We start from the raw sequence: 23,577 nt of genomic DNA on the forward strand, positions 1-23,577 counted from the left end.
CCTAAGGCTTGGCTGATGCCTCTAGGTGGCTGCTGTCTCTGCCATTATTCCAAGAGGCTCCCAGCAGCTGTCACTCAAGCAGCCTTTGCCTTGTCACTCCGCTCACTCCAGGCATGCAGGGCAAGGACTGACAGGCCCTCAAAGCTGACTCGGCCACTAATAAACTGTCTAATCCAGAAATTCCTTCTCAGCGGTCAGGCAATCCAATTCAAACTGCGTGTTTCCTGGAATAGTTCAGTGGATCAGACTTCTTGGCACATAAAGATCTTCCCACCCGGTCTCTGGTGTTCTATTGCCTTTCTTCCTGAAAATCAAAAGGGTGGAGACTGATTCAGTCAAAAGCTAGAACTTAAGTATCAGAAGGGTGTGTGTACATTTTCTAATGCATTTTTATGTATATGATTAGCTTATCAAAGAGAATGAGGCCAATGTAGATTTTTTAAATTTTCATAATCCCATAGGTCTGCTACACCCAGTGTGCGTGTGTATGTGAGTGCGTGTGTACAAGAATAATATTAGAGAATATGAACTCAATAATCTGACGACAACTATTAATAAATATTCTAAGAAATCATACACTGAACATTGGTTGCATGTTTACTATGTGTCATAGGGCCCTGGAAAACCATGGCAAAAAAAAAAAAAATCAGCTATGCTCCTTGCCCTGATTAATTATGCAAGTCATACAAGGGAGACAGACAATAACAATAAACACAAACAAATACAAAATAATGAATGCTGATGGGTGCTTTAAAGGAAAAGCACCGGGTGTTATACACAGCTATGTAGAGAGACTTGAAATTTGCTTTCAGAAAAAGCTCTCTTAACAGGTGCTATTTAAACTGAAATTTCTAAAAATGAAGACATGGTAGCCAAGGAAAAGAGATGAAGGGGATTACTTTAGGCAAAGAGAGCAGAATATTTGAAGACCTCAAAGTAGAGGAAAGCAGAAAATTTATGAGATCCTGAAAGCAAAAATGGGACTGGAATATAAAGAAAAAGGGGGTCAGAAGGTGTTTAAGATGACGTTTGAGAGGTAGGAAAAGGCCAGTCCACAAACTTTGCTTGGTATTAAGTTAGCAAGTGTGTGTTAACCCAAAATGCCTCCAGTAGATTTTGCTATTGATTTGAGTTCAGTTGAAGAAACACATGTATTTGAGATTGGTGCCAGTGTTGAATCTATACCTTTGGTGTTTAGTGCTTTGATTCCTTCAGTTGCCTGAAAAAAATATTAAATAATCAATGCATCACACTAAAGGCTAAGAATCAGCTCTGGTGTACTGGACAGAAAGGAATTTTGCTACTGCATTTAATAATAATTGAATTTTTAAAGCCCTAAGCTTTTCCACACTCTCCAAACGCCATAACTTAGGCTTTTGGAAATATTACTTGAAATATTCCCCAAAAGGAGAGTCCTTGGAAATTCAAAAATATGATCCAATTTCCCTATCTCACCCATCTGCTATGCCTGAAGCAGTGCTTCTGAAAATGGTCTCAGTACTTGATTTTTTAAGAACTGATTTTATTTCAGACATGTCCCTATAGCAATGGACCATTAAAAATAATAGTAAGCTGTAGGCAAAAATGGACCATATGTGACTTTAAGTTGAGGGAAGAGCTGTCATGTGTATTATGCGGGCAAACTATCGATTGCCCCCATAAGAATCCTAAATCTCTAGCTGTGGACTGTTTATGTCATGTTTGCTATGCACAGTATGTGATCCTAGGTGCTAAGAGAGATGCTCTCTATTAAAATAAAGATGATTCTGTCTTCAGGGAGCTTATAATCTAGTTAGGGAAAGACTGTATACTCTTGGTATATTCAAGCCATTGATCAACATTTGTACCATAATCAAATGTAAATGAATCATGTTCAATGAGAAGATGCCAACTAGGTTAGTGACATTTGAAATGGAAACAATCCTTGCTTGGTATCTAAAGGATACTAATTTTCAACTGGATCTTGTATCCTTAGAAAAGCTTTCAGGTTGTAGCTCTTCATTCATCAAACATGTGCACTTTGTTGGAGTCAAAGATGAGTAAAATATGAATTCTGCCCTTAATGAAATGTGTTTAGGTAAGCAAAGCAGAACAAGTATACATGTAAGTGAGAATGTCCTGAGTAGGATATGAAATTCAGAGAGTTGTAGGAGTTGTTTCCAATCAGAGGAGAAAGCTTATGGGGGATTTCTTGGAACAGGTAGAATTTGAGCTAGTCTTGGAGAATCCATTGTATTCATTTTTTCATTCAGCCAGTCAACAGGTATTGTTTTTTCAAATCTGCTATGTGCCAGGCCCTATACTAGGTCTCTATAGAGTCTAATAGTGGATAAGATTCTGCCCTTGAGGGACATACTGTCTAGGAGAGTGAAATGTCAGCAAGCACAAGTAATGGGAGAAAATGTCTCAGGTAAATGAAATGGCATCAAAGTTGGTCAGCAGAGACTTTTTTACTCGGGGAGTTTGAAGAATTAAATCTTGCTAAAATATCAGATATGTGATAAGGATGAAAAAGTTAAGTTGGGTCTAGAAGATAAACTCTGCCATGCTAATAAGTAAAACCTACAGCTGTGAGTGAATGGCTTAAAAGGGATGTTTTTACAAAGGAGTTATAGATAAAAGAAAGTAGATACAAGAACTACTGTAATAGCTGGGGATTTAGCTCAGTGGTTTTGCTACCTGCTATGCAAGCACAAGGACCAGAGTTCAATCCCCAGTACCCCCCCCCCAAAAAAGCCACTAAAGAACTACTGTAATAGAAATGGAGGGACAGAATCAAGACCCGAGAGATTGGTTGAGAAAGTAGGTTTTGAAATTAGAGTTAGGTGAAAATCTCAGCTCCCCCATCTATTAATCTTGCAAATTTGGGCAAGTTGTTTAATCCCTCTGAGCCATTTCTCCATCTGAAAAAATGGAGAGGGGGAGAAGCTGAAGTCATGGAGTGATGATTAAGTGACATAAGATAAAATCCAAAGCACAGCTTCTGGCTAAAGTAGGTATTCCCCAGATGAGGAAACAGATATGAATTTAGGAGGAGAGTTCATGAGGAAGATCTAGGACGAGGGCTGGCATGCAACTCAGGCCAACTCAGTAGAAAACTCTGCATCCCTCAGTGACAAGATTGAGGTTTTTCTTAGACTGAAATCTCTGGAGGCGAAGTCAATAGCTAGTTAATTTCAGTGAGTCTTCTTCATGACATCTGCAATCTGTTCCAGCAGTCATGCCATAGTAAAGGAATGTGTAGCTAGAAAAGTTTTCCATTAAAGACTGACTTCCTGGAAGGGTGATCTACAAATCACTTGGAAAGTTCCTGGCACCATCACCTGGTTCGAGCCATTTGCAAAGTGTTTATAAATCTTCCAGGGTCAAGGATGAGTGTGTGGATATTTTTCTCCTCTCTGACAGATTTGTTTCTATCAGATATCAGCACAGTGGTGAAAGCTACTCAAGAAAAGGCCATAAGGAGGTCAGGCTACCCATGTGGAAGTGATCTTGTGTAGACTTTTCATCACATTGCAGTGTATTCAGGTAAGCAGCCTCCTGCTTTGCAGGCAGGTCAGCAGTTACTAAAAGAACAGGGTCTTTCGGCTCTTGGCCTCAGGACAAAGAGAAGGGAAGAGGGAGAGCAGGAGGAGGAGGAAGAAACAAAGGAAAATGAGATTTTCATTTATAGTAGTCAAATGGATCTCTGAAATGCTGAAGTATGGAAGAAACCTTTCTAATATTAGATGTTTGGGGAATCCTATTAAGCCTTATATGAAGATGGAGCTTCAATAGCATTTTTATTACTGTCCATTTTTGGCTGTGAGTAGAAATGGAGCCTGTACAAATTTTATTTCATCCAATAGTGGTAACCAGTCCTGGTTACTGGTTTATCACTCATGCATTCATTTCTGTATTCACTCAGCAATTCCACCCTGTTTTCTTCATCGCTGTTAATTTTTCCCTAGCTGTTGCAACTTTCTCGTTGACATATAAACACATTCTTGTAGACATATAAACCTGCTGTCATACCTATAATACAATTTTTTAAACCCTATTTTGACCTTTCTTATACTTTTTTATTTTTACCCTACCTACACTTTTTTTTTTTTTTCATGTGGTCCTGGGGATTGAACCCAGGGCATCATGCATGCTAGGCAAGTGCTCTACCACTAAGCCATGGCCCACCCACCTCTCACCTCATTTTTTTTTTTTTTTGTAATTTTTTGTAGCAAAACTCCTTGAAAGAGTTGTTCATAGTCACTATGTTCAATTTCTCTCCTCCTGTTCTTTCTGAAATCCACTCCCCACCATTCCACAGTGACAGTACTTGTCTAAGTTAAGAGTGACCTCCACAATGCTAAGTCCAAGGGTCAATTTCAACCTTTCGCTGTGCCCCTCAGCAGGGTCTGACGAGGCCAGTCACTCCTCTGGGCTTCGCTTGGCACCCATGACACTAGGCTTTCTTAACTTCCCCACCATCTCACTGGTTGTTCCTTCTGCTTTTCTCTGACTTTTCCCGGCTTCTTCAAGTAATTGCTCCAAGGTTCAGCTCTTTCCTTTTACTATGTATAGTCTCTGAGATCTCATCTGGTCTTGTGCTCTAAATACTATCTGAATGCTAATAATTCCCAAATTTATATCAATGGCTCAAGTCCTTATCTTGAACTCCAGACTCCTATGAATCTTGTCACATTTTTTTTTTTAATTTTGTTTTTTGAAACAGGGACTTGCTATGCAGTTCAGGCTGGCCTTGAACTCATGGCAATCAATCCTCCTGCCTCAGCCTCCTGAGTGTTGGGATTACAAGCATGTGTCACCATGCCTGGCTCCCTATCATTTTTTTTTTTTTTTTGGTACTGGAGATCGAATTCGGGTCCCTGTGCTTGCGAGGCAGGCAGCAGCCTATCACATTTTATATGCATGAAACTAAACATGTAGTCTTCTCCCCAAGAAGCCTGTTTCACCCACAAAACTCCCAGTCTCCATGATGGCAGCTCCAATGGGCCAGTTGCTAAAGGCAGAAACTTTGGAATCATCTTTGGTTCATTCCTTCATTTTTTGTAACCTATAATCAGTCCACTGGCAAATCCTGACAGGGTGCCCTTCAACCTTTATAGTGAATCTGACCACTTCTCTGCATCCACATCCAATGCCTTGGTCTGAGCCACCACCATCTTCTCCCTGGACTATGTCAGTATTATACAGTTTGAGCTTACCTGCACCCTCTGCAGTCTGTCCTCAACATTCAAGCCTCGTTGATTCTTGGAAAGCCGCATCACAATAATCTTCAACAGCATTCATTTCACTCTCTCTTTTCCATTGAGAGAGAGAGAGAGAGAGAGAGAGATTGAAATAGGACCTCACTGTGTAGCACAGGCTTGACTTTAATTCATGACGATCCTCCTGTCTCAGCCTCCCAAATGCTGGGATTATGGGCATGCCCCCACCATGGCTGGCTTCATTTCACTTTTTAAAAAATTGCTATAAAATGCCTGTAACATAAAATGTACTATTTTAACTATGTCTAGGTATACAGTTTGATAACATTACATTCATTTGCATTGCTGTGCCTACTTCGCTTATAGTAAAAGCAAAAGTGCTTGCTGTGGTCTATAAGACTACATTATCTAAGCCTCTTATTTCTCCTTCTTCCTTTTTCTTGCTTTGCCCTGCCTAGCCTCCTGGATCCCTACATGTGCATGCTTCCCTTTTAGGAGCTTCCCACCATGCCTTCTGTTTGAAACACTCCTCGAATAGATGTCTTCACAGTGGACGCCTTCACTGTGAACTCCCTTCATACATCACAGTTTCCAGCATTTCATCACCCTTACTCAGCTCTTCTTGCTTTTAATAATACATATAATAATAAAATATATATTATTTAACAATAATTTATTGTGTTTATTATTGTCTTTTTCCTACAATTAGAATATAGCCTCTTTGTGGACAGATATTTTATCTGTTAATTGATTTCTCCAATACCTGACATAATACTTGACACATATAGTATGTTTAATGAACATTTTGGGTGAATTAGTGGATTAATTAATTAAATGAATCTATCAATATTGAGTCTGACCTGATTTTTCTACGTTTTATATTATTCATCAGTGTCTGAACTGAATGAACTGCATGAAGTCAAACATTTTCTAAGTATCCCATTGTTCACGGGTAGGAAAAAACCAGTAGGTATGTACTAGAGTGCCTTTCCCACAGGAATAATATTACAGTTTGGGTCCTGCTGAGATGAAAATCAGTATTAGTTTATTCATTCTACCTTTTACTATTCACCTACTATGCCTGATACTGCTTTCAACTGTTTTTAAAATATGCATGTTATCCAAAAAAAGTAATATTTTAAAATATTCTTCAAGATACCCCAACTTTGAGCCATAAACAGTGAGAGATTTTAAGTGACTCATCAAATTTTAATTGGCATATTTGGATCTAATATTTTCTTTTTTTTTTTTCTAAACCATTGGAAACCATCATGGCATAATACCTTGTGAACTATTAGCAGCAGCATCTTTATTTTGTTTGACATAGAGACTTCATGTTTTAGGAAAATTCCAACTCTTTTCCTACTGTACTATTTATTTATTTATTTAGACCCATCTAGATCAAGAAAGAGCATAGTCTGTGTAGTGTTCAATTTGTCCTTTATACAAGTAATAGAGATCCTTTGACTGCAGGGATATGGTAGAGATATGTTACCTTAAATTTGTGTTAGTGACTTCTTACTACCCTCTAGGTAAAATAAAATAAAATAAATGTTAAAATATTATTTTTTCTGTGGTTCAAAGCCCTCCATTACTACAGTCTTTTTAACAACCTCTCCTTTAAGGATTTTGCTATATTTCAGTCTAACTCTACTCCCAGTACTCTAAATTGAATGCTCCTGAGGCCAAGGGCCAGTTGTGTTTTGGACTTTTTTCCTAGTATATCCCTGTATCCAGTCCAGGGACATTGTACAGAATATATATTCATTAAACAGAGCTCCTTCCTCTCAGGCTTATTTGCTCAGAATTCACTTTGGCTCTCTTCAAAGTCACCTCCATCACGCTCCCAAGTAGCACTCTACCTTGGTACCCTTCCTTCACTAGCCCATCTGCTTGCTCTTCTTATTATTATTCTTAGGGCCCCTAATTTCCTACAAATGCTACAAACACTATCTAGTTTTGTAGTCATTAAGTACCATTCTGGGTAAGAAATTCCCCTTGCCTCACACCCCTTAAGAAAGTGTTTCCTACATCCATCCATTAGAAATATTTTGTTTGCTGATTCTTTGTTTAGGGTTATTTATTCTCTCTAGATTGGTCCACTTTGGTTTTGGCTCTCTTTGGTTCTCATTCAACAATCTATTAAAGAAAAGAACAACTGAGAAGTGTCTGCTGTATGCTGAGATACTCAGGCACTGGGGTGCCGGTGGTGAACAAGTCCCTTGTGACATTTACAGTTTAGAGACTGAGGCAGGTATTTACAGGGATGCAGATGCCACTGTGATAGGCGCTAATGGCAAGAGATGATAGCTGATAATGGAGAAGTGAGGGGTGTAATGGGTCTGTGCAATCAAGGGAGCTGTCTGTGGTTTGAGAGAAGCCACACCAGGCTTCCCTGCATGATACCTGAGCCAACTCATAAATAGAATTTTGGCTTTCACAAAGTAGGCACCATGACTTTCTTACTTCAGAACATCTGGCCCAGCAAAATTTCTGACCAAAGATGCACCAGCAAGATGCCCCTTGAAGTCTCTTCGGGTGGGACAGTGCCTGCCCAGGAGCCCCTGTCCCCCAAAGATGTGGGAGCTCTCTCGTGTGGACCTGAAGTCCTAATGGTGTTGAGGTCAGCTGCCAATGTCCCATATTGTGCAGATAATAGATCTGAATGATTGACAGAGTGTGTGTTGTCTGAGCAGTTAATTACTCTTCTGCTTTTTGAAAGAGCAGGTGACAGATGACAAACACCTTGAAAGCAGATTCCACTGTAAAACAGGCATGCAGGCAAGTCTGGACAGCAGTCAATGTCCCATTGGATTTTTCTGTCCTTACAGACTTAATAATTTTTAAGAGTCCTTTGCCCTTTGGGCAAGTTTTGTTCCAACTGTGGGAAATTTGTCTCTTCCAGGCTTCTATGTTGCAGGAACTTGTTTTCAATAAAAAGAAATCTCCATCAGCCCCCATATCCCTGATTTGTCTAAAACCAGGTTAGTGCCAGAGAATTGGTCATCCTGAGGAAACTGTGTGCATATTAATGGGAACAGCATGGCATTCATTATTCACCTGCTTCCTGCCATCTGGATTTTCACAGCTCAGCAAGCATGGTGGGCTTCCTGCATATTAGTAGCCAGAGCTTGGCTTCTAAGGAGGGTGTGGCTAGGTCCCTTTGTAATCATAATTTTATAATGGATATGAGTAAATTGGAGTGGGCATTCTATCACAGTAAGCTGCTTTCACATTTGAATGGTTGGAAAACAGTGCAGCATCTCCACAGTAGGGAAAGGAAGAAACAAATTACCTTGATAGTAGTAACCAAACAGGTGGGAAGGAAAATTGGTTGGGTGGCAGAATAAATTGAGAATGTGCATGTGAGAGTTTGTACAGGGAGGCTGCAGGGCAAGGGACCAGTTTTTCCAATTCAATTCGTATTAATAATCTGACTCTCCATGAAGTATTATGAAGAAACAAAAATGGAACCACATGTCTATTAGCATATGTTCAGATTCAAGTAACAGAAAGTCTAGTAGTGGTTTAAACCAGGGTCTGTTTTTTAACAAGTCCAGATATAAGTGGTCCTGAGGTAGATTTTTGTGGCTTAATGATGGCAAGAGACATCCCATTTTTCCTTCTGTCATACTTATCCTCTCAGCCTTGAGGTGCTTAGCTTGCTTCATGCTCACATGATGGCTGACAGTGCTCCACATGTCATAAACACACATGACCACACGGAGAAAGGAAGCAAAGAGCTGTCAGTGCAGCCAGAAGGTCTCTCCTTACCTGCTTCCTTTTATTCAAGGAAGAAAATATTTTTCAAGAATCTCTGATTTTCTCTCACTCCTCTCCCAATAGGCTTTCTTCATGTTTTATTGGTCATATCTGAGTCATTTGACCACCCCCAGGCACAAGGAAAGCTAAGCGTGTTTCTGGATTTTTCAGCTTCTACAGTGGGACACAGCAGGCAGGCAAGGATAAAACCAATGGGTAAGAATAGCCAAGCAAGAGCCTCTATGCAGGCCTGGTGGTGTAGCTCAGTGATAAAGTTCTTGCCTAGCAGTATGAGGCTCTGGGTTCCATCCCTAGCATTGCAGGGGGAAAAAAGTCTACACAACTCATTACTAATCATTAATGAGTTGGGACTCAGGTGGACTAACATTGAGACAGTACCATTTCCTGCACTGTAACCATGGTTAAATGGCAACAGCAGCTATCATAAGATCTTAGGAATTGAAACTGTTGGATCCTTCTACCTGCATTCTTTCATATGCAAGGAATACCAGCACCAACTCAAAGTTAAATCCAGTGTGCACAGAATTAATTATATTCAAATGAAAGAAAAAGGATTTTATTTCCAAATGCCAGACACTGTTCAAGTAACAGAAATATCAACTCTGTGTCAGGCAAAAAAATGTGTATTGCACACAGTAGGGCAGGGATAGCAAGCATGCAACACATGTGTTGTTGCCTCTTAACTTGCCTAGCCATAACCAAACCACACCCCTCCTATTTTGGTGGGAAACATTCTAATACACTGTCAAGTATCAAAACTTCTCAGAGAAGACAGATCCTCATTTGGGACTGCAAACTAAAACCCAGGAAGGAGACCACAGCTTTATGTAGATGGGAGACATAATTGCAATTCCCACTGGGAAGACTCAGAATCCCCTGTTGGTTTAATGATCCAGTGTCATTGCCAATCTAGCTGAAAATCCCTACGTAGAAATGACAAAGGACACATATCACATACACACACACGCACAAACACACATGCCTCTGCTGCACACAATGCCCATTAATCAAGGCACTGCAGCCTAGAAGTGATCCCCCTCCCAAAGTCTTCTCTACACAAACCTCCTGACAACTGCCACTGTTTTACTACTGTTGACCCCATTTTCCATCCTTGCTGGTATCCCTGTCCTAGATGGAAACACAGAAAACCACCTAAAGCTGACTCCATCATTAAGAATATCTCCAAGTATTGAGTGGCAGAATTAGTCCACTGATACAAGTAGGGCAAATGGCTTTAATATTATTATCTACCAGATGTTTCTTAGATGAAAGATAAAACACTTAATGGGCTCTGAAGGCTAAATTGCATTACACTTTCATTTCCACCCCCATGATTGATGTGAAGAGGCAGTGCTAGTGACCTGGTCAGTAAGGTGTTGTTTCCACCCATGGACTTTGGGTTCAGACCCTAGGTCTAAACTAACTCATCATCTTAACAAAGCAGCTTCCCAGCTGTATGAGCTGTGTGTCACCTAACAATCCAGATACCTGCCTCCACCCAGTCCTCTGGCACTGCCTAGACTCCAGCCTCACATGGCACTTTACTATTGAGGGTGAAAGCCAGGGATTCCCTCCTTTTTTCTCAGCCTCACAATCACATGAACACAATTGCTAAGTCAGTATCTATTATTCAGGTAAATGAGGACTTTGTGTATGAAATTATTGGTCTGGAATTTTTGTAGGATGCTGAGACTGATTTTTAAAAGGAAAAAAACTCAGTCTTAACAGTCCCAATCAAACTAGAAATGGGGTTATCAGGCCACTATTTTGTGGAAATTAAATCAGCACAAATAGACGTGGACCAGGGAAACGTCATATCACCCTGGATTTCCTTTAAAAAATATTTTAACTACATTTGAATCCCATCATGGTTTTTGGCTTCTGTTGTTTTTTTCAGTCTGTGTGTGCTTTATTCACATTCATGTAGAACAGAGGAAAAGAATGCCCAAGCTTATAGTTTCTTGCTCAATAGTGTGATTAGGCTGGGCACTTAATGAAATATTGAGTTGTCCTATAAACATGCAATTCAAGGGTGAAAGCCGTGTTGAACTTGAAGGACCAATTCCTGTTGATCACAATTTGAAATGGTTACTCTAACTTTGCTAAAGCCACTTCCTCTTGTACACACACAAAAGTGCTTTTGTCTCAAGCTGGATATGTTTTGCAATTTAAATTGCTCTCCCAAACAGCATGTTGCAAACACAAAAGTATGTGTTTCAGAAGTTTTAGTATCCTGAAATTGGAATGTGGGATGATTCATGAGTGTTGTATCAATTATTAAGCAGCCCTAGATGCAGATATGCAGAGATGGATGAGGCAGTAAGGTATTCTGGTTTCATCTACCAGTCTAGCAATGATAAATGAGTCAGGAAACATGAAAGTTGAAAACAGGTATTAACTTGAGCTGCAATGGCATATGCTCTGAGGGTAGACTGCAGCCGGATATAAACAACCTCATGCACAGACCAACTGGCTAGCAGGATTAAAAGAAAGGTAAAGTCTGCAAGAGTGCTAAGGAATTTCGGGATCCAGCCATGCCAATCACTCTTTCTCTTGCCAGGTTTTCTTTTCTTTTCTGTTTTTATTTTTCAGTGAGCTACAACCTTAATCCTCTTTTTAATTTTGAGACAAGGTCTCACTATATCACTAAGTTCCTCAGGATGGGTTTGAACTTGAAGTCCTCCTGCCTCAGCCTCCCAGAGTACTAGGATTACAGGCATGTGGCACTGAAGAATGATAATACTTTAGAAAGCAAATAGGACATGCTTTATTGTCTGGACCAGGCCTAATATTCGAAAATGCAAAGTTCCAATAATATTGGCTGGGATCATGTCGCTTAGACATGAGCATGAATCTCAGCTTCTTTGACCTGAGTGGATCTTAAGAGCAGATTGAACACATTTCCAGAGTGTAAGCAAAATGACAATGTATATGTTATGTCAAGGAAAGCAACTTCTGTTTCATTTCTTGGCAACTGAGCCCAGGGTTCACACTGGGAATAGCTACTTATCTCTCTTTTGATCCCCATTTCCACCAAAATGAAAGGCCCAGGTTTTTCTTCTGAGAATGAATGAAATGAATCTTAAGAGCCCCGTAGCCCGCCCACAACCCTAGAGCTCCATGTTAACATTGCTGCCCAGTGGAAGGGCATGAACTACACACCAGCAGAACCTTAAAACTGAGCCCTAGTGCAGGAGCTGGGTGCTAACCCAGGCGTGGTCTCCCATCACCCTCCCATTGCCCCCTGCTGCTCTCTTTCTGGGAAGTGTTAATGTTTGAGCAATTTGAGAGCCTTGACTCATCCTGGAGTACTTGACAGGGCCTGAAAGTGAAAAGAAACAGCCTACCTGCCTTAGGCTCTATCCAGATCTGGAAGCTCTATGCTTAACCCTTTGCTAACCCCGCACTGGAAACCTAGAAGCAGAAGTGATGTGAGAAATATATCCTAGCACTCCGTGCTTTACAGTCAGGACATCCCAGGGCAACTGCACCTACTATAAGCCACCTTCTCTCCTATATACATGAGAACGATTTGCTAAAATGAACAAACTATAACCAAGGAAAGTGATTGCTTTCCCAGCAATGCGGGACTTTGTTACTCTTCAACTCCCAGGCACTGGATATATAAATAGGCCTGCTGAAGTTATATTAAGAGCTCAGCATAGTTTCCTTTAGCTTTATTCATTGGAGGCATCTTCCTAAGAAAATGGACTCGATCTCCAGTTTAGACCATTAATAAATAAGGAATGGGATGGGCTTTTCCAGATGAAGCCTCTATAGGCCAGAAGTCATAACTCATAGACCATATTCAACCCAGAAACAAGATAGTTCTTATTGTCATGATGTTGAAAAAATTAGTCACCAGAATATAAAATGTAAGAGATTTTTACATAAAACCTGGATACCTAGCTGCTGCTTCAAAAAAAATAAGAACATCAGACAATGAAATATTTTGTAGCTCCAGTTGCCTTAAGCTGAGTAGTTACTTGTCCCTTAAAAAGAGCCACACAGCCTTTTTAGTATACCTCGATTACTTCATCCATGTTATTGCATGCTTGTGTAGGATTTGGGTTTGTTACCTTTGGGGTGAATCATCTAAGAGGTCAAAATAAGAAACTGTGAATTTATCTTTAAATGTGCCTAAGTTGCAAGTGACTAAGGCTTATGCCTTACTATTTTCACTTCTGCACAAAGGATGACTAGTAGGAGGCTTTTATATATGGAAAAAGATACTTTACTATATAAAAAGTAAAGAATTTTACACTACTTACCTGAATAAATCAAGCATATAAGGAAACCCCTGAACTGATAATATAAAAGTAAGATTGGAGATTTCAATTATTCAGGGGTAATTGCCTTACTTTTCCACCTCACTGTTTCCCCATTGCTTTTCTTAGACAGACATAATCTTCAGAATGTTCCTCAGTCAAAGGCCATAGTCATAATTTCTCTTTTCTTCCTTCTTTTCTTTCTTTTCTTTTTTTTAAACTCATTTGCACTCTTGGTAGCAATTGTTGGAGCCCTATGGGGGAATAATTGGGGAGAATTAACCTCTGACATTTCTCTAAAAATAGCCCTAATAAATCCAATCATAAGTAATTTACCTGTCCGTGTTCCTCCAAGTAACCAGCATCGAAGAAAGACTTGGCAGGCTGGCATTCCTTCGGCGATTATCTGTGACCTGAGTCACTGGCGCCTGTGCCTTTTCTCCTTTTAGAAATAGAGAGTACAGATTGCCCTTTCTCCTCTGACCCCATGACCTTTTTTTCTCAGCACCCTTCTCCTGGAGTTGGACTGAGTCCTTGCTTTTTCAGAAGGGTGTGTTGGGCTAACACAAAAAGGGGGAACCTGGGTCAAGCTTTACGGCATCCTCCTCGAATTTCCAAGGGTCTCTTTCTGCTCTCTTCCTCCAGTTTTGGCATCAGAGTTCCAAGCGTCCTACCCCTGCTTCATTTCAATTGTCAGCCCTAATTTGAATTGCCACAATCATACCAAATTTGGGGACGTCTCCCCGTGTTGAATATGCACTCGGAAAGGCAAAAGGCCACGAGCGGGTGAAGGGGCTGTGGTTGGCAGACATCACCTGAGAAAACTGCCATTTCCCTGAGCCATAAAGAAATTCATTTTCCCAAACAAAAGGGTCCTTTTTTGTTATCTCCAGATGTTCCAAGAGACCACCGTGCAGTGTGGGCATCTAGGAAATTTACTTTCCCAAGTGCCACTCCTTGTGGCATTTAAAATACGGAACATAAAACCCTTGTAAATTCCACTGCAGAGACAAAGCTCTAAGCCCTTAAATGCATAGAAAAGTATGCCTATTATCTCCCCTTTCAAAGTAAGTGTGCAGTTACTTAAATTGCCTTTGTCTTCTTCGTTTCAGCTGACATTATCTCTACGGTAGAATTCAACCACACGGGAGAATTACTAGCGACAGGGGACAAGGGGGGTCGGGTTGTAATATTTCAACGAGAGCAGGAGGTAAGTGGCAGTGAATGCAAAATGCCCATTTTCTTCTCTTTTTAAAGGAGGCCTCCTACTGTTCCTTAATCCTCATGTGTCACCCTTGACCTTCCTTCTTTGTTCGAAAACTGAAAACTGCCAAAAAGTCATTAGCATCACCAGCTCCACACTCAGATTTGCAAAAACACCCTAAAAAAGGGCTTTTCCTACACGTGGCCTTATCTTTCCATGCCTGGATAGTACACATGCAAAAGAATTTTACTTCTTATCTGACCTGCAAAATTCCATGGGTGCTTATTGAGCATAACTCTTCCTTTTGACCTGCGATTTGTCCTCAGTCTATTGAAATCCAATCTCCCTCAATGTCAGGTACTGCCAGAATATGGAGGAGGGGAAAAAATAGATTTATTTGCCAACAGATGTGAAGAGGACAACTTGAGTCAGAAGAGAAGAAAATGATAGCTCATCCTTCCAACAGGAGTGGTGTCCTACAAAGTGACATCTCGGCGGAAGCACACGGCAGACACGTTAGCATAGGAGACAAGAATGTCCCTGGTGCTGAGTGCTATATGCAGCATGATTTCTGAGCATGAGATTGAACTTCTAGTGCATCTCAAAAAGCCCATTTCTTCCTGAGACTTGGGTTCCACTAGGAATTGTTTCTCTTTTTCATATAAATTGAGTTTTTTGGTGTCTGCTTCTGTTTTGTCAGAATGAAATTATGGCCCAGTTTGATTTACTTGTCCTCCCCTGGCATGGTCTTGGAGCTTCCAGCAGGCTAGTCTGTGTTCTAGTAACTCTCCCATCTGCCACTGCCTGCCTCTGAGATTCACTGGGCACTTGGGAAGCTAGAGGGAGGCCCAGTGGAAGAGGAAGGCTTCACAAGAGACTTCCCTAGCAATTTGATGCTTGCTTTGTGCCTCAAAGCCATTTGCATTACACCTCCCCTCAAAAAAGGAAAGCCTCATTTAGAGGTGATATATTTGGTAATTGCACATTATTTGCAATTAATTTCTATAAGGGCATCCTAATCCCTCGGGGTTCTGTATAAATTCAAGTGCTCAACATTAAATCAGGCACCCAGCCTATTGCATTGGCCCTGGAAACGTGAAAATGTGGTTGGCAAGTAGGAACTAATAGCTCTTCGTGACCTGGAATTTTTCCTGCTTTTCCGGAGCTGCCTGGTGCTAATTGGTCTGGCACATACTACACACACTTGACAGTCTGATTTGGATGGTAGCAAATCAACACTCATAAATTTATTGTTAAGGTGGACTGGTGCTCGGTGCAAGTAAACAGGGTAGTAGTAGCGAGTATGTCAGCATTTAAAGTCCTTTGAAAACTGATTTTCAAACCTTCTCTGATTTAAAAAAAAAAAATCCAATTAGGTTCACAGTGATGATAAAGAGGAACCAGAGGAGCTATTTAGCATAAATTACCCAAGGCAGCATGTCGCCAGTAATATTCCACCCCACATTTTCTGTTAGCTATTTATAGGTTTCACCCATTTTAATTTACAGAAATATTTGAGAAATACGACTCGTTAGTAGAATGATGGGGGATACATTTTCCAAAGTAAGGTGGTGGTGTCCACTGGAAGATAAATGTGAATGAAGATAAAGAACTTGCAGTTAAGTGTTTGGCTTGGTGAGACGTTTAGGGATTAAAATACAAGCTGAACCTCACCAGCAAAGCCATATGACATCATTTTGGAGCAGGCCTGCTTTTAACTTTTGTGGGTGAACTCTGCAAGTCCCAAAGAGGCTGCTTGTGGACCCCTCCATGCTGGGACCAAAGCTTTAGATCTAATAGCTCTTCACACCTGGGTCCAGTGTCACTACCCACTGCTAAGTTGAGATATGGCTTTGGATGTTCTGTTTCATGCAGGAACCTTCCTTAAACCCTTTATTAAAAATCAAGCTTTTATAACAAACCTTTAATAAGACCCAGATCTGAATTTGTAAACAGCTTTCCAAAGTCTAAATCTCAAAGTTCTTTGAATGATCCACCACACCGTAAATAAATCCTTGCTGCCTTTTCCCCCTTCTTTTTCTCACTTTAGCACCTCCTTTTTCCTCCTCTTCCTCTTTATTTTCCTTTCTCTTCACCCTTTCTGCAGGCCCTTGGCCTTATGTTTCATTCTCTCGTCATTTATTTAATTCCTGCTGTTTGCACTTTGCATAATCAGTGCTAGAGGAAAACCAGAGGTTAAGTCTCCTCTTCCTCTTAAAGATGCAGCTGGCACCTCTGTGCTCCTGTCTGCTTCGAGAGACTCCTTGGGAAAAAGGAAGGTGCAATGCTCAAATCTGTTCTTTATGAACTGTGTCACCTTGGGAAAGTCATCCAATATCTTTTATCCTCATTTATCTATTTGCCCGTCCTGCCTCCCACCTCTCAGAAATTTTGTGTGAGGATCAGGTGAGTTATTAAAGCCCAATGACCATAAAGTAAAAGTAAAAGTTGCAATTGCTACAACTTTGTGCTTTTTGAAAGGGATTGATTATAAGCATCTGTGGCCACCAGCATAGGCTATCTCACTCCAGAAGTTGTGTGAGGCATTTATTGGGGTACAAAAAGAAAATATTAAAACTTCTATTTCTATCAATTTTAAAGTCTTGTCCCATTCTAACTTCTATTTCTATACATATGTTATGATGTTTGTTATCAGTGCAGAAGTCCATGTTTTAATTTATAAGTAAGCATATGTGTGTTGGAGATACCAATATTTACCTACAAGATGAACGATCGATCTAAAGCTTTGGAGGCCCCTGAGCTAAGGTGGCACATGTGATCATCCTGGTTTTGGCCTCATCCCACTGTGACACAGCCTCCCTTGCCCACCCCGAATGACTCTGTTCAGAGAAAAAGATGAATTGGTGAGTTTGAAATTGGCTTCTATGACTTAATCTTTTGTGTAATTTTTCCCTTCCTACAGAGTAAAAATCAAGTTCATCGTAGGGGTGAATACAATGTTTACAGCACATTCCAGAGCCATGAACCTGAATTCGATTACCTGAAGAGTTTAGAAATAGAAGAAAAAATCAATAAAATCAGATGGCTCCCTCAGCAGAATGCAGCTTACTTTCTTCTGTCTACTAATGGTATGTGGGGGTGATTTTTCCTATTTGACATTTTCAGAGATACAGTTGGCCAACCATGTATGTCAGTCTCTCTCAGACCCAATTTTCTTCTGTACCTTTCAGGGTCTTGAAGAACTTAGAAACCACAATTGCTAAATGCTTAGCAGTCCCTGGCACACACAGAGTAGGTCTTCAGTAAATAATAGCTATTCTCATAAATACCAACTTTATGACCAAATTATAGGAAACCCGTTATCTATAGTCTTCAATTAATGTAGATTATTCACAGGTGTTTTTTCGAATATGACTTCCTGTCTTAAGATTCATTGGATGTTATTCTGGGAATACATTTCAGGAAACTCGACATGCTCTCTCTGTGAGTTTGGCATACTGAATAGAGGTTATTAATCCCTGCATATATTTTAGGGTCTGAAAAGCAGATGGCTGTGTGTCATCTGACGAAATCAAAGCCTAATCTGGGAACACAAGAGATCGGGACACTGCTAAAAAACTGATCAAGAAAGGGGGTCCTGCTCTGTCTACCTCCAAACTCTTCTTACACCATTTGTTGATTTAGGGAAAAATTGATAGAAATAGGTCCTGAGAGAGGATGTTGGAGGTTGAGTGGAAGGCCACATGCCACATGCCACATTCCCTCAATATGCGGAATTATCTATCCTCTGGGTTGTTAAACCCTTGCTACAAAAAAAAGTCATCTATGCTGAGAACAATTTGAAGTACAGTCATGTATTAAAGGCTGCTAATTGACTACCGTAACAAGACGATTACTATGTAGAAATTAAACACCGTTTCCCAAGCAAATAACTGAGGAAGTGGATTCATTTCTTCTTATGTGTGAGTCTATGAGGAGTACACACTTTAATATGAATCAAGAAGCAAAGGATTTGCTTTTGACCTATACCCAGTATTTAAGAGTGGAAAATGCTCATAGGTCAAGTTAAAAATTGCAGATATAGCTATAATATGATCAAGCACTTTTTTTGTTGTTTTGTTTTTTGGTACCAGGGATTGAACTCAGGACCTTGCACTTGCAAGGCAGGCAGCAGAACCACTGAGCTAAATCCCTAGCCCCTCAAGCATGTTGTTTTTAAAGAATAGAAGGAAACACACCAAAAAGTTCACCATGATTAATTTTTGATTATGCACTATAGATGGCTTACATATTTGATCCTCTTATCTTCATTTTCCAAGTTTTTACAATGAGTCATGTGTTAATCTTATGAAAAATTGGGGAAACTTTTAAAGCATATGAACCCCAAATCCCTCAAATACAAACCCAATGTACAAATGTAAAACATGATGACTCCAAAGCTTATGGTTATCTAAGCATATCTCATCTCAATGTGATCAGGTCTCTACTTGTCTGTTTTTCCAGATTCCTAGCAATTTAATTTTCTCATAACTCTATTTATTGTTCTGTTTAATTTTTGAAGCCCTAGTTTCTTGGGAACCAAGCCACATGGTTTTGTTGCGATTTCTGCTCTTGTAATTTTGCTGTTCAGGTTTCATTCAAGGGCTCTGTAGTTTCAATACTACTTGGAATAAAAGAGATTTCTGCTGGTTTTGACTTAATTACTTCTGGCAGAGAAAAGTGTCTGATTACCTTCTATAGCTAGATTATATTATTTTATGAAATGTAGCCTATTGATTATTTCAATAAAATTCAGACTTATTAACTACTTTGGAGGGGGGATGGGAAGGAAAATGAAATGCAATGAAGATTAATTATATAGCATAATGTTTTGTTAATTGAGTTTTTAAATAGTTTTTTGATTAACAAAGATATTATCTTCCCATTTGGGATGCTATTTCATATGCCAACAGTATCTCAAAATGATTTTTATAAGAAAAATTCTCATGATCTTATGTGATTTTCTTTTTTATACTAACATTGAGGTTGAAGATCTCCCCTAAGCCAAATAGGTTAACATGCAAAAATTAATGGGGGAAAATTGGAATTACTGTATAAAAGAGAAAATGAAGATAAATGATAAGATTCTATTTAATGCTACCACAAGTGATGATAAACTACTCAGAGAATCAGCCAGAAGAAAGAAAAATCCATACCTCTTAGTAACAGCTACATGCTCCTTAGTCTTTTTTATCCACAAAGCTTCAAGACACTGAGTCCAAAAAGATGGTGTGCTAATAAAGTCAAGAATGACTCCAAGCAACACACCCTTGGGGAATTGGATTGAATTCTCCATCAATTATCTTTTTTAAAAAATCGCACTTGTCTCATGATAGTTGAGTGTAGTTTTTACCTTCTGCTTAGAATGTTTTCAACTTAATGATTTTTAATGAACAATATCACTAACATTCAATTGTGAATCTAGACCTTGAAATTATTTGTCGTGTAAAATACATTGCTTTACCTAGCCTCTCAGTTCTGCCTTTAAACCTATGATAAAAAGAGGAGACACACTGAATTTTTCTTTTTATGAAAGTGATATGTATTCATTTATAATCTAGTGAAAGACAGACAATAAGTAACCAACCAATTATCAGCTAGTACAAAATACTATGCCAAAGAAGGAGAATGAAGCATTATAGAAAGGTGGTGAGGACAGCATTTTTGTGAGGATTTTATGTGAGGTTGAGACATGTACAAAAAGCAAAGTCTGAGTGTGACCAAAATACAGTTAATGTTTAACTTTGTAAAATTCATTATCATAAAAGACACATTACCATTAAGCCCCCCCCCCTCCCCAAATACTACCCTGCTTTCTGAATCCATTTCTTCTTGCCACTTTTGGAAGCAGTTCTGGAAGTCCTCTTTTATAACTGTCTTTAGGTGCACTGTCGTGTCTGCCTCAAGGTGCTTAATCGATTCAAAATGTTTATCTTTCATGGTCATTTTGACTTTGGGAAGAGCTTGCAGTTGGCTAATACAGATCCAGCGAATAAGGTGGATGGAGACTCATCTTAATGTTTTAACAAGCCTGCCTTTCCATTGTAGGGTACTTGGAAGCACCATTCACTGTGTTTTTGATCACACCTTTTAAAAACACACAGAAAAGGACTTCCAGAAGTGCTTCAGAAAGTTGCAAGAACAATGGGATAAGTGTATTTGAAGTGAGCGGGAGTAATTTGAGGGGGATTAATGACAATGTGTCTCTTACCATAATAGTTTTTTTTAAATTTAAACATTCATTGCACATTTTGTACATGTTGATCACCCCTTGTAAAGGAGGAAGTTATATGAAACGGAAGATAAGAGGCTTTCCTGGCAGAAGGCACAACAGATGCAAAGGCCCTGAGGACAGGAATGAGCTTGGTAGAAGCAGTAGGGAAGCCATGTGGCAGGAGCACAGTGAGTGAGGAGGAGAAAGGTGGACAGTGAAACCAGAAAGCTCAAGGAGTGGAGAGAACAAGTTATGAAGGGCCATTCAGGACATGGTAAGGACCATGTTTAAGTGAGGTAGAATGTTAAAATGGAGATAATAATAGTACCTACTTCCCAGAGTTATGACTATTAAATCAGCTTTTCCTCTGAAGTCCTAACATATAGTAAACTCTGTGTTTGTGGCTACTCTTATTATTCAATGTTCAATCCATTTTTGAATATTTTATTGAATAACCCAGATTAGTGTAGAAGCTATAGGGTTGACAGCACATTGTCAGGAAAAAACTATGTGTCCTAGCACCATTGATGCTTTTGTTCTGAGCTCTGAGCTCTGCTTCAAAAGACACGAGATTTATGCATTGTAGCCCTTTCCACGAGCCAGCTTCTATAGCCGTTCTTCCCACTGTTCCCTCAACCTCTTCCCCCGGGAGCCTTCTCACATTTCCCTCTAGCTCTGACTCCCTCTGCTTGTCCCCACAGATAAAACTGTGAAGCTATGGAAAGTCAGTGAGCGTGATAAGAGGCCAGAGGGCTACAATCTAAAAGATGAGGAGGGCCGGCTCCGGGATCCTGCCACCATCACCACCCTGCGGGTAAGTGCAGAGCTGAGTCTTCGGGTGACCTTGGCCTCCAGGGTCAGGCTGGCCGTGTGCGAGCTGCTGCTGCAGATTACAAGAATAACGTGCATGTGAGGGCACTTGGGCAGAGACTCAGCCCAACCCAGTCTCTGGTGGCAGATGGAGGAGTCGGAAAGATGCCAAGCCCTAATGACTACAAATCTACGCTTTTCCTTTTGTCCCCGAAGACCTGCCACATGGCCGCTGCCATACGTTACAATATTCTTAGCCTCTGTTGGTTCACATTATCTAAAACATCTTGAGCACCTTCTGTACTCAGAGCACAGGGAGGCGACTACCTGCCTGGAAAATTTCATTGTGATCTTGTGATTCAGAACACAAACTTCAGAATCTCAAGGGCATAGGTTTGAACTCTGCCACGTAGCAGAATCTCACAGTCACTTAACCTTGTTGAGCTTTAGTCATGCAAGTTATTTTTATTTCCTCCATCTGCAAATGGTGACCTTAATCCCTCCTGCCCGAGGACTTCTGCCATTAAAGTGCAAGGAGGATGGAAAACCCTTCCTCAGTGGCCCTCACACTCAACACATGATCTCTGCTCTCAGTCTGAGTGGGTCCTTCCTGCCTTCCAGAAATGCATATCCTGGTAAGGAGGGAGGATTTGTTTAACTTAATATTCAGATGATTATAACCCTAAACAGAGTAAGATGCATGCATGTAAAGAGATTGTCAGGGAGTTGCAGTTTCACAAAAGGAGGAAGAAATTCCATTTGGTTCTGGGAGGCCAGGAAAGGCCTCAGGAAAGTGGTAGTGAAAATAGATTTCTAAAAGTGAACTTTTGAGGGAAGCCTCCCTAGATGTAGGTTAAAGTGGTTTAAGACTTGATAATGAATTTAGCTTTACATGTGTTCACTGCGAACAGTAAAATAGACACATGCTGGAACCAGCCCTAGCCCCAAGGGACTTTAAAACTGTGTAAAACATGTGCTTACAGACACCAGCTGCTCTCCTGAAGACCAAACACTGAGAAAGGGAGATAGTGAAGTATATGTGGGGAAAAGCGGCTCTTACTCTGGGTTTAAAAGCGTAAATGGGAATTAGATCTTCATTCTATGGCTGATTAGCTCACTTGTTCATTCATTCATTCATCAAATGCTTTTGAACACAGACTCTTGCCTGGCTGCTCTGGTGCTTGGGGATTTATCCAGTACTGAAAAGAGCTGAGTCTTTTCTTCAATTGTACTCCCTCTGAGCCAACACCCCACTGGCTACTCTGTTTCCTCTAGTCAGCCTGCACTTTCCGTCCTAGCTAACTTCCATACAGATGATACCTATTAGACTGGGTACAAGAGGCACACACCCACCCTGATAGTCTAAGTGTGCAAAGATTTTGGAGACTGAGAGCAGAGCAGTGAAGGATAAGCACATCCAGTTGATCTGGGCTGGCTTAGAATTTTGGCTCCATTACTCTCCAGCTGGTCACTGTGGGCTCTTCGCTTGAACCCTTGTGCCTCCAGTGTCTTACCTGAACTTAGCCTGTGTAATGTCTGGCTCACAGAAAGTGCTCAATGTTAGTTCCCTGATGTGGTTAAAGTATTACCACCACCACTACTGCCACCATCACCATCATGGCTGTTCTTACCCTCTGCTGATCATTTATATCCATACATTCATTACACTGTTGTGTTCAATCTACAACCTACTCGTGGATATCATATAAGCAGTGAACAGTGTTTTGGTGATACAGCAGATAATTAAGACCATCTTTTGCCCCTCAAGGGCAATATCATGGGGGAAAACCAGTGGATTAGGAGGAGTTTATGCCAAGAACCGCTGCCCAGATTTCATCTTGTCCTTGTTTGCTATGTGGATGGAATTTCACAGGTGTTATGGATCCCCACTGTCCATGACCTCCTATGGGACTCCCTATATTGATGCATAACCCCTTAAGGAGTTCATGCCTGTGATGAAGAGGAGAGAAAGCCTATTTAAGTTCCCAGCAGAGCAGAGATCTTCCCTATGGCAAGACAGTGATGCTAATGAAGTGGACTTCATAACAAATGTTGAAGGAGGCCCTGAGGTATTGGGAGATAGAAAATCGCAGT

At 40.3% G+C, this 23,577-nt stretch overlaps 1 protein-coding gene across 14 annotated transcripts in view; it reads left to right on the forward strand.

Moving 5' to 3' along the window:
• Window positions 1-23,577, forward strand: part of Ppp2r2b (protein phosphatase 2 regulatory subunit Bbeta) — a 455,995-nt gene that overhangs the window by 339,738 nt on the left and 92,680 nt on the right. For 13 of the 14 annotated variants that reach the window (XM_004854352.4, XM_087180445.1, XM_004854353.4 and 10 more), the window contains 3 exons: window positions 14,368-14,465; window positions 17,383-17,548; window positions 21,375-21,487. In XM_004854352.4, coding sequence (XP_004854409.1) covers window positions 14,368-14,465; window positions 17,383-17,548; window positions 21,375-21,487 — 377 coding nt within the window. Of the gene's footprint in view, window positions 1-8,109; window positions 8,189-14,367; window positions 14,466-17,382; window positions 17,549-21,374; window positions 21,488-23,577 lie in introns of those variants that run through there. The other variant, XM_087180447.1, reaches the window with a different exon arrangement.

Source organism: Heterocephalus glaber, unplaced genomic scaffold (genome assembly GCF_053883595.1).
Source record: "Heterocephalus glaber isolate CG9 unplaced genomic scaffold, H.glaber_assembly_v1.0 deba00001463, whole genome shotgun sequence".
NCBI classification, from domain to species: Eukaryota; Metazoa; Chordata; class Mammalia; order Rodentia; family Bathyergidae; genus Heterocephalus; species Heterocephalus glaber.